At 45.0% G+C, this 12,294-nt stretch overlaps 1 protein-coding gene across 1 annotated transcript in view; it reads right to left on the bottom strand.

Moving 5' to 3' along the window:
* The window catches only part of PDZD2 (PDZ domain containing 2), a 138,565-nt gene that overhangs the window by 34,712 nt on the left and 91,559 nt on the right, over positions 1–12,294 (bottom strand). Inside the window, exon 6 of the mRNA XM_075726938.1 lies at positions 806–917. Within this exon, the coding sequence (XP_075583053.1) occupies positions 806–917 (112 nt within the window). The remainder of the gene's footprint in view (positions 1–805; positions 918–12,294) is intronic.

A 12,294-nucleotide genomic window follows, 5' to 3' on the forward strand; every position in this document is an offset into this window, starting at 1 on the left:
AGCAGGACCCGGCATCCCGGCACTTCCTTCACTCCCCAAAACCCTTCTGGCTCCTACAACTAACCCTGCCCTGTCACATCTCCCTCTCTTCTTCTAGGATAACAGTTACATTTCTGTGTTTTCTGCCCATCTCTGAATGCCGCTTCCCTTCTTGTGCTGCAGCCCAGGCTTGGGACCAGGCTGGGGGATGCTGCAGGCTCACCCGCAGCCCAGGGTCAGCACTCACGGGAACCAGGGCTGGATCCCCAGTGAGCCACCAACACACAGCCACAGGGGCTACAGGCAGAGGAGCTCCCTGGAGCATGCTAAAAATATCTGAGTAAATGGAAATTAAGGTGAACATAGGAGGGAGAGAGGCCTGGAGAGTATTAGGGATGAGAACATGATCGAGCTCTGCACACAGGTTACTGTTAAGACTTGGGGACAAAGCAACAGAAAATTTTGTGAGTATTTGCCATAATGGGTATTTTCGTAATGGCGTGTTGAAACATGTCCCCCACCTCAGTATTAGAGCACACTGAAATATATGGGGAATGTAAATGTTAAAAAGAAGAGTGAAAAAGAAAAGGAAAGGGGGGTGGGGGAGCGTGGGAAGAAGCCATCCAAAATTTTGCTTCATCTTTCTGTCCACACAATAGTTCAACTCAGGAGGCTGAACACAGACATCTTACAGCTGGGATTTTCCTTCCAAATTAAACTAATATGATCTCCAAAGGAAATAAAACCTACGACACTTTTAGAGAGCTAAAATAAATACACAATATAAAAATCTTACTGTTGCTACCTTTTATCAATCCAGCTTTACCTTGGGATCGACTTCTGTATTTCAGTATGCCACTTCCCAGAGTTGGACTCTGGTTGTTTCCTTTGGACACTTCTGCACAAGCTGGATCTTCAGACTTCTCAGTTTCCATCACCTAAAAAAATTAAAAAACCCGCAGAAACTTATTTCTTTGTAAACCAGAGAAGTTGATGGAATTCCTCTCATTTTTACTACAGGACAAAAATTTCACTGCACATCATCTTTTTTTTCCAAAACATGTCATTGTATTAAGCCAGCACACATTTCTGTAAGTAATTTTCAGCAATGCCCTTGGACATTATGGCAAATCTTACCGATGGGTACAGGTACAGCTCAGTATGGCCAAGGATCCTCTGCAGGGTACCACACTAATGCCCCCAGAGCACCTCCAGCACCCATAGCACCTCATTCAGGTGCTTCCACATGCATTTTAACAAAAGTTTAACGTAGCTTTTATTGCAGTTTGTTCAGCTCAGGTAGCTTCCAGAGACATCACATCTTTATAGAGAAAACCACTTTAAAAAGTGTCATTTTATTGTTAGTGTCCGGAGCTGAATGCCGATGCATAATGGATGAAAAGTTAATTTAACAGAAAGTCATGAAGATTACACAGCTAAGCACTTAAAAGCCTGGAAATACTCAATGTAAATTTACAGGTGGACTTGCAACCCCACCACCCTGAGTAAATGCACCAAGACAGGAGGAGTCTGTTTACCCGCCGTGTTTGCCTAGATGCAGGTGACAATACAAGGTGACAATGTACAGCAGCACAGCCCCATGCACCCACACAGTCACGGATGAGCAGGATGAGCAGAGCTGTCCATGTGCAAAGCCCACAAAGGCTCTGTTGTGGAAGACCCTGGTGACTCCCTGCTCCACTTGCTGCTTCCTTTACCAAGCTACAGCAGTCAAATTTTCCTAGATGTGCCACTACACAGCAACCCCCGACACGCTCCCCATGCACACACTAATTCTTTTGCATTCTCACCCCACCACCCATCATGCATCCTCTGTGCAATTATTCAGACAGCTCATGGCAAGGATGACAAAATTTCCGATACAACCACTTACTGTTTGCATTATACTTTCAGTGTACTGTATCAACTGCTGGAAGCAAGTTTAAAAAAAAATCCCACCCAAATGACCAAACACTCTAACTGTTAAAATAATTTCTACTTCCACTATTCAAGCTTAAAAATAGCAGGATTTTCCTGAGAACCTGCCTCCCATCCCCCAGTCCCTCTTATCCCCAAACCAAGAAAGCTGAAGTTTATCTTTTGCAGTGAGTCTAGACTTTGTGATTTCAGTTCAAAGGCTAAAAACTTCAGGAAAAGATTAAACTGGCAGGTAACAGGAAGTTGGAATGGAAACTGATTTTTATGCCTCCCCATTCAACATGAACAGCTGCACACAGTTTGCACATCCTAGCTAGTTCTTGTTGATTTTTCAAGGCATTGCAGCAACTACTTCAGGGTCCACATCTAGTATCAAATGCTTTGCAGCTCCCAGGTCCATGTAATAGGATTCATCTAAAGAAGAAAATAACTACATCAGTTTGAGAAAACCACTGCTCACAATTTGGCCACCCTAGTGAGGGACTCATTACAGAAAAGATGTAAGAAATCAGATCAAAAGACCCCACCCCAGAGACCCAAACCATCAATGATTAGGCCACAGCCAAAGTTATCACCAACTCTCCCTATGATCTTCTTGAGTGTGTTGAGAAGTGAGCCAGGACTTTGTGGATCACACAAAGTTACACTGGAACTTATCATATAAGCAAAAATACCCTTTATAAGTGAGAACGCCTCCCTTGTAGAAAAGCCGAAATCATATGCACAAACACACAAAAAATCACATAGCTGGTGGTGTTAAAGGTGTGCAAAACAATCAGTACTCAGGAGCAGTGTTAACTTTGTGGTGGAGAAATATTTGAAGCATAGGGATGGAGAAAAACAAGAGGGGATACCTAACTGAAGCAAGCATGGTGCTGCCTTGCGCTCGCGTGGTGTTTAACTACCTGAACAGACAGGGACGGGTCCAGCCTCATTTTTCTGGAGCTGAGCACAAACCACCCCAGAGCCGGAGCTGTAGAGTTGATCTGTAGAGTTGTTTCATTTCTGCGGCATGCATAGGCTGGGCAGTTTCACCACACAACTCCCAGTCCAAAGGTGGACCACTTCCTCCAGCTTGGAGCATGGGGGAAAAAAATTGGGTTAGTCTGCAGCAGCCTACAGAGAGATGCCGAAATCATCACTGCCATGGCCAATTTCCACCCTGAGCCCAGGCTCGAGGGTGACCCATTTGGTGTATCTTGTGTTTCTACTATATGGGGTTTGGGTTTGGTTTGGAGCATTTTTGCTTTTATTTATTTTGACTGTGCAACAGAAGCAAGTACAGATGCATAAATTTCCATCTAGTGGAGTGAGAGGAAGAACAGGAGACAATTGCCACTTGCATCAAAACTCCACACCCTGTCCCTTCACCTCATTGCTGCGCAATCCTGGAGGCTGTGAGCCTACAGAGGGCAAACCCCCCAAACGTATGATCTGCAGAAGGGCACATGTCTGCGAATACCAATGCTAGGGAAAGCCTCAAGACATTCTCAGCAGCCTCCTGAAATTACATTTTATCCAACTTGGCTTCAGACTACAATAAGAAGTAAAAACATCTAAATTACCTGCATGTCTGTTTATTTCTTATTTTAACAAAAATACTTTTCTGACACTGATTATAACCATGTAGGGGAAGACACTCCAGCATTCGCAATGAAGCAGATATTCTTTAAGTTGTTGAGCTTGTCTAACAAACCACCAAGAGTTTTATCCTACTCAGAAAACTTAGAAATCTGATCCACAAAGCTTGCGAGAACTCCCCAAAGTCATGTGTCTGTAATCTTTGGCTCTGTTGAAACTTAGACAAGAAGAAAAACCCAGCTCCACCTTATCCTTCTGGCCACACGTGAACGTATCGCTTTACTGTCTCGAGGCGGCTGCCCACATTTAACCATGCCATTTTAATTTTCCTCACTTTCAAGGAAATGGAGCTTATTACTTCAGTTCTGTACGCTTCTCATTAAACCAAACCAATAAATCCTGCCCAACGCCATCCCGGCGTTAAGGACAAGGGGAGCTTTAATACGCACAGTAGTTTGAAGGGAGATCTAAAAATAGAGCCTATTTTCCCAGTTCGTCAAGTAGCTCTGGGATCAAGCGATGGTGACATCTCAATTGATTCCAAAGGAAACGGTGCTATCACGGACACGCGGTCCTGGCACCGCACCAGGACGAAAAACTGCCCCCAGAGTCCTCGCTTGGGCAAAGCTCCAGCATGACCAGGCCCTTAATTAGGCGAGATGAGGAGCAGGATTATGAGAGTCTGCATTGTTTAACCGCAAACAGCTTGGCAATCATCGCCGATCTACAAAAACAAGGCGACACACAGGGGATGATACAATTTAATAAGCAAACTGCTTTACTGCTGCCATTGCGGAGCTCCTAAGCTGCTGCCTTTCCCATCAGCGAGCCCATCCAACTCCCCACGGCACAGCCTGCCGGCTTTCTCTGCTGAGGAGCACTAACAGCATATCGACAAGTTTAACCTGATAGTTACAGAGCAAAACAGCGAGAATTAGACTGAGCTGCCTGTGGCACACCAGATTCAGCCCCCTGCACTGGCAAAGCAAGTCCGCCAGTAAGTCCACTGCCCTTCTTTAAAACAGCAATGCGAAAGAGGAATGGCCGTGCCCCTGCGTATAGCAACCCCGCACAAGCTCCACAGGATAATTCCTCATCTTCCCCAGGGCTCTGTTTTGGGGCCTGTCTTGTTTAACATCTTTATCGATGATCTGGATGGGGGGATTGAGTGCACCCTCAGTAAGTTTGCAGATGACACCAAGTTGGGTGGGAGTGTCGATCTGCTCAAGGGTAGGATGGCCCTGCAGAGGGACATGGACAGGCTGGACCAATGGGCCAAGGCCAACTGTATAAGGTTTAACAACGCCAAGTGCTGGGTCCTGCACTTTGGGCACAACCACCCCATGCAGCGCTACAGGCTTGGAGAAGAGTGGCTGGAAAGCTGCCTGGACAAAAAGGACCTGGGGGTGTTGGTCGACAGCCGGCTGAACATGAGCCAGCAGTGTGCCCAGGTGGCCAAGAAGGCCAACAGCATCCTGGCTTGCATCAGGAATAGTGTGGCCAGCAGGAGCAGGGAGGTGATTGTCCCCCTGTACTCGGCGCTGGTGAGGCCGCACCTGGAATACTGTGTCCAGTTTTGGGACCCTCAATACAAGAAAGACATTGAGGTGCTGGAGCGTGTCCAGAGAAGGGCAACAAAGCTGGTGAAGGGTCTGGAGCACAGGCCTTATGAGGAGCGGTTGAGGGAGCTGGGGTTGTTTAGCCTGGAGAAAAGGAGGCTGAGGGGAGACCTTATCGCTCTCTACAACTGCCTGAAAGGAGGTTGTAGTGAGGTGGGTGTTGGGCTCTTCTCCCAAGTAGTTAGTGATAGGACGAGAGGAAATGGGCTTAAACTGCATCAGGGGAGGTTTAGGTTGGAAATTAGGAAAAATTTCTTTACGGAAGGGGTGGTCAAGAATTGGAACAGGCTGCCCAGAGAGGTGGTGGAGTCACCATCCCTGGAAGTGTTCAAAAAACGGGTAGATGTGGCACTTCAGGACATGGTTTAGTCTAGTCTACCCTTGATTGGCTTAGAGTAGACTTGGTAGTGTAGGTTAATGGTTGGACTGGATTCTATGATTCTATGATTCTTTGGTCCCAACACAGCCAGGACAGTTTTTCCTTAAGCAGCACTACCCCAACATATTTAATCATGCAATACTCCAATGCCACTGTCTGTAGGGCAGCTGGCAGGATGAAGCAATGAATCTCCAAGTGCAGCTAGCATCAGACCCTTCAGAAAAAGGTGCAAAATGCCCCGTGCAAACCTGGTTTCACCTGGTTGCTACGCAAAGTCCTTCCTCCTAGTCACTCAAGACTAGCTGATGCCTTAAAGGCTTTAGCCTTTCCAAAAGTTTTGGAGATTTTCTTTGAAGATCTATTATAATTCTAGTTGTTCCAGTTATTTGTGCGATTATTTATTGCTTTCTGGGGCACAGCATGCTTTAAGCCTTAAATGTGTCTGGTAGGCAGGGAGCTCCACAGGCCCCTTTACCTTGCACAGAAAGTAAAATACCTTCACTTTTAAATTAGCTCTTTCTCAATTTAATTGAATCCATCTCCCAGATAAATTACAAAGTGCAGCACTATAATTTACTGGAATTAATACTGCAAATGATGCAGACGACACGTATTTTCTAATCTTGTCCAGCACTGTTTTCCATGGCCTACTGCTCTGTTTTAGAGCATGCACAAAGCTACCTGGATGCTGGAAAGAGCTGGACGAGCCAGGATACACAGCATCAGGGGCTGCAGCACCCAGGGGCACCTTCCCAAAGCACAGCACCTCCCAATGCCCAGGTAGCACCCTCAGCTGAAACAAATTAAACCCAGATTTAATAATTTCTGGAGCAAGCTACAGGACTCTATGATTCTATGACTCTCCTTTTCCAAAGGGCATTGCTACTCCCCTTTGCCATGGCACAAACGCAGAGATTCGAATTGAGCCAGGGATGGAGGAAAAGAGGATGAACATCACCTCCATGTCAGCACTAATTCAGTACCTTAACCGGCATCTTAGAAAACCTAGTGCCCCAGACTTTCACCCAGCACAAAGCTGCTGGGGCAGAGAGCAGCTCTGCATGTTGGCCGGGGCAGGCTCCACCAGCGAGGCTCCAGGAGGGCTCAGATTTGGGCTATATTTAGCACTGCTGGTGAAACAAAGCACCGGCCGCCTTCCCCAGCAGCTCGTCTGGGAACTACCCGCGCTGGTACCACTGGGTGCAGCTTGTGCTTCCTCCCGCCTGGGGAACGGGGATGGGAACCTGAGGCCTCCATTACCTAATTATAAAGAAAGTGTTAGAAAACTCCCCGTTCATGTGCAGCAGGAGATCAGGAAATCTGATAAATAGTCAAGAACTGGAGCTGCCCCATTTTCTGAATAGGTGGAAATGCCAAATAAACAAAACAAAAGCCTTTAAAGTGGTCTCTAAGAATGCCTGGTCTATCACTCTACCAAATGCCTGCATTCAAAAGCCACCCTAAGCCTTCAGTGTAATGCAGTAGTTGCTAGAAAAGGCATTCCTGTCATCTTCAGGAGGTACAAAACCCCAATGATTACTTTTATTGCTCTTCACCAAGTCTATACAGTAGTCACACACAAACCCGCACAAGAAACACAACCTGGCACTCACCAGCACAAAGCCAACAGCAGCATCTGCCCATGCACCCTCAGCAAACAGACTGGAAATGCACTACGGCAGAACTAAGTTGCTCTCATCTTCCAGAACACTGTATTTATTTTGTACAAGACACTCCAAAACCTTCTTCAATGTGTTTGATACCAGGAGCCCCAATGTGCTGACCACGGCCCAGAGGATGCTGGCAGGTTCTCAGTGTAGCAGGATCCCAGCTGTGCTGGCTCCAAAGACTCACTGGTGCAATGTTGTATTTATGGTCAGGGCCGCAGTTAAGTAAAGCAGATTTCACTTCCAGGTTTCCAAATAGTCACTAAAATTAATAATAATGTTTTGAAGAGACAAAACTTTTCAAATATCCTTTTAAATAGGAAGAAATGCAGGAAATGGCAAATGCAGCTAAGTTCTCCAAGAAACAGATATCACAGACAACACATGCCTTGGAAATAGAAAGATGCTCCCAGCTAAACAGTTCCCAGTCCTTTTTGGACCAGATTACGCTTCTTCTGCAATATTTTATGCTTTTCACTAGAAACAGCTTCTAAGCTAAAGGAAATCAAACGCATGCATTTCTGAAATGGTGCACAAACAGATCACTGCTGTTTTCTTATTTTATGTTTCATCCTTTTTTCCCCCCAAACATCAAAAAGCATGACATGTTTGCATGCAGTTTAATCGCTGCCCATGAGATGTCTCCACGTGCTGCAGAGAGGTCTCAGAAGATTGGTCCTGGTAAACAGAGGAGACAAACATGGAACTCAAGTTGTGTGAAAGCTGGTCCAGCTCCTCCATTATTTTCTTTAATAAATGCTCAGCTCATGACTTAGCACAAATCCTGAGCCTATGCATCATGACAAACAATAAATTGCTTCTACCTTTTTTTTTTTTTTTAATGACAACCTTTTTACTCACAGTGAGGGAGAAAGCAAGCAATAAACAATCCTCAAAATAAACAACTCTCCTGAGAATGAAACAAGACCTTCCTAATACCAAAGTCAACCCACAGCTGCAGAGAGCATTCCCGTTACACAGCTGGTGGAGAGCCTTGGATTTCAGCTCCAAAACCACGTTTTGTATCATCCTAAGTACATGAAAGGATACAGAATATGTAAGCATTAAGAGTCTTTCATAACTGAATCAAGGATCTGAAGCCTCATACATTATATAGGCCGCATTTATTCAAGCACAGCGCATCTAGAATGAGTTTTAACCAAGCCCAACCAAGACTCCACTGTGTACATGCTCAAGAATTTGCAGATAAACAAATTGCAGATGTGATGATAGGACATTCACGCTAACTCTCAAATCCTACAGCCTTTATCATCCTCCTGTTAATGTATGTGAACCGCATGGCTATGACAGCATCTCTCTTGTTCCAATGCCATGAGGGGGTTATTTTTAGCTTGTTAAAGGCAGTTCATCTCCTTCAAAACTGGGCAGTTATCCAAACAGCCAAAGGAGAGACAGGCTGTACTGTATCTGTTGCTTTATGGGAAAAACCCTCATTCACAAAAACAAAGACCAGGCAGAACCTGTACTGAAGATAAACTTGTGTTTGTATTACTCTGCTGACTTGGCTTTCAACATATCACACAGAAGAGCAAAAATTGTAACTCTGGGCATTGTCTACACTGATATTTATGGTCAAGTCAAAAAGGTTATCTTCCACCAGCCCAAGACAGGAGATATTTCATGTTTTGTAGCCTGCATCACATCTACACGGAACCCTTCAGAGTACTGGCCTCTGGGTGACACAGTTTTCTCTGGGCTTGCCTTTAACACAGAGGCACAGAAAGTAACCCAGAAGGGCTGGGAGCCAGGCACAAGGAAGGATGCGACTGCTGCGGGGGAACTCCCTCCTGACCTGAAGAACACACTCATGTTAATGTCTCCTTGACGGGTGAATTTTACAATGTGTGAAAAACAGTAATTCAATGACACTGCCCCCCTGGGGGCCTTTCACCACCCTTCCTCCTCCCCAAGCTCATGCAATGCATGCCCACACCGTACCCAAGCCCTTGCCAGTGCCACACCACTACGAGATCTGCCCGTTGCTGAACGTCCCCCCGGCAATAAGATGAATTGCAATTGCTTATTTTAAAGTCATACGGCTTCTGGAAACAACACAAGAAGAACAGTCACATCAGGCGAACAAGATTTGGTCCCAAATATTTTCATTTTCTCTTGCTCAAATTCCTAACTACATTTAGTCCAAAAACTTGCACTTCCCCAGTCCTCTGGAGTCACTGTAGGACCCAGTGTGTCGGCTCAGCTACAGCACAAGTGAAGGGCACTGCACAGGCACAGACCCACAGATATGGTGGACAAGTATCTCAGGAAGGCACAGTGCTGCCAAACTTCCAACAAATGCAGCATTTATAGCCGAGCAACAGCTCCAAGCCAGGCTAAGGTGGGGCTGGACCCTGCCCTCACCTACCCCTTCCACGGGTTATGTGGCACGAGGCAGGATCTGCAAACTCTTCAGCCCTCACCATGAATAGGAAAGGAGTTATTAAACCCTTCTCCAGGACAACGGCTGGCCACAACCGAGCCTCACACCAGGCTCTTCATCTTCTTAGCCTGTCAAGTAAAGCGTTTCAGTGCAAAGCAGATTTCTGACAGCAAAAGCTCCTTCTTGCTTTTTTCCAGCCATGCAGTGCTGTTTGAGGAGTGAGTCATGTTTCAGCAACCTCTTTTGAGACTGCAGTGCCCTAATGGGAACGAACGCTCAAGTCCTCCAAGTAATGAGGGTCCCTCCCCGCGCTCTGCACACATTTAATTGTTGAGTTATGCTTCCTGTTCCTTCTCAATGCTAATGCTTTCTCTGAAAATCCCTCCCAGTGTTTCCAGAGAACTTTTGACCCTAAGAGTGTTTTTAAACTTATGGCATTGTTATCCTCTTCCTTATTATGCTTGCAAGGCTACAGGTAATTATGGAATTCCACAGTAAGATAGAAAGGCTCACGACAGAAAATAACTAAGCAGTCCTAAGGCTCAGATAAAATATGAAAACGGGGGGAGGGGGGGTAAACAAATGCATTTCTGCATATTCACAGAACAGACTTATTTATCCACTTTCAGCTGCATGCCTTGCAAAAAAACACAAGTAGGTTTTGGCAGGGATAAAGAAACCCGGCTCATGTAAGAAACATTTAACTGGAGACATCCTGTTTCTGTTACGTGTAGGAGGATCAAGACCTTGGCGGGTCACGTCCGTCTCCGCATGCAATGTGCCCACAGCTCACATGAAGGTACACACCAAGCACTTCAGGTCAGCACAAAATGATTAAACATGAGCAAAAGGGTTTTGCCATCCCACAGCAGAGGGTCATGCAGTGGGGGTGCTGCCAGAGATTGTCTCCCCAGGGCTCACCTGCGTGCAGTCAGTTTGGGCATGGCGAGGCAAATAGCCTCCCCAGTTCCCCTCCAACAGGTAGGGATAGCGATGACCTCCTTTCCCAAATAAGAAATTCCTCTTTTGTGTAATTCTATTCTGCATGGAATAGACTTGGCTCAGGGTCCTGCCTCCAGCATCATGAGCAGCAGATACCCAAGCGAAAGCACAAGATTAAGCAAAGTACTAAGGAACGGTCCCCAGGCTTTCCTCCCTGCCTCCAGCAACTACAGATCCAAATCTGCCAAGGCAGACACCCTTTTCTTGTAGTTAGTACTTTTTGGAATTTCAGCCTATTAATATGAAGCTGGTCACTGAAGTTGAACACTTCAAAAATACAGTACTCAGATCATCATATATTGAAAAACATAGCACAAGCAGAAACAAAGGCAAAAAGCTTTGAAGCAACTAAGAATGGTACATGCCTCTGTCTGGAGACCCCAAATGCCCCAAATTAATCAGACACTTTGCAAACTTGGCAGACCTGCTTCCTCTTTAGAGTTCATTTCCCAGGCTGCTCCACCAGCCAGCAATACAGTGACAGATTCAATTTCAAGCAACAGAAATACTAGAAAAAGTGAATTAGAATTAAAAATAAATTGTCAAAGGCAAATACTATCATATCATCCTATTTCACTTGGACATAAATAATGACATTTTAAAATAGCAATGTCAACTGCACAAGGCAAAATATGGATTTGGCGGAGGGAGTTTAAAATCCCCAAAGTGCCTCAGGACAATTTAACACAACATGACTCTGGGGCCTGGTATTTCATATCTGAAGTTAAGGAACATTTTGGACAAACTAGCTCTAAAAGAAATGTACCTTAAGGATATTAATGTAATCCTTTTCCTGCCTGGTGGCACAAATTTTATTAAAGTTACAACTTTAAGGGATCTTTCATGTTAAACAGGGCTTTATATAAGGAGACTAAAAACAGAGCTCCAATTAAATTGTATTATGAAATTTTTATTAATGAAACACAACAAGTGGATTTTCAAGTAAGACTTGCAAATGATATTTCTCTTAAATTACAGTTTTCAAGTGTCACTAAACTCTTCTGCTGTGTCCTGGGGAAGCTGATTAGCTCAGGTTCTATTTCGCTGCCTGGAAACACCGGAAGAGTTTTAAAGAACTTGCTCACAAGGAATATTTTTAACTTCCAGCTCCTAGAAAAGAGATTTCTTTCTTTCTTTCTTTTTTTTTTTTTTTTTTGGTTAAATTTTTCACTTCATAGAGTAAGCCAGGTTGGAAGGGACCTGGTCCAGCCCCCATCTCAAAGCAGAGATAACTTAGATCAGGTTCCTCAGGGGCTGGTGCAGCTGAGTTCTAAATAACTGCAAGGATGAAGATTTGAATATATGCCTTAGTTCAAAGTGATTATTTTTTGTGCCTGGTTTAGCCTTTAAGCAATCAGGTGCTAAGGCATTAACAGCAAGTCTATCAGGTCTATAAAGTATGGTTCTGAATACTCAGCACTGAATTATATTCACAGTAAGGTTAATGAAAGAAGACCTTACACAACCCTAAAAGCTGCCTCAAGTTTTGTAGCATCTTCTACGCTGGCTCAAGAATTACATACACACTGTGCTGGTCAGAGAAGGGACGGTGAAGCCTCAGCTGATGATAAATCACTCTGAATTAGTTTTTGTTACCTAACCACCCAGCACCAGACAGCATCCCACCAACCAGCACCTGACAGCATCCCTTTAAGTCTCTACAAAGCCCTGCACAGTAAAATTTCTCACCTTGTCAGAGGGGAGAAACTGGTGGTGAGAAAGGTAACT

This window comes from Pelecanus crispus, chromosome Z (genome assembly GCF_030463565.1).
Source record: "Pelecanus crispus isolate bPelCri1 chromosome Z, bPelCri1.pri, whole genome shotgun sequence".
NCBI classification, from domain to species: Eukaryota; Metazoa; Chordata; class Aves; order Pelecaniformes; family Pelecanidae; genus Pelecanus; species Pelecanus crispus.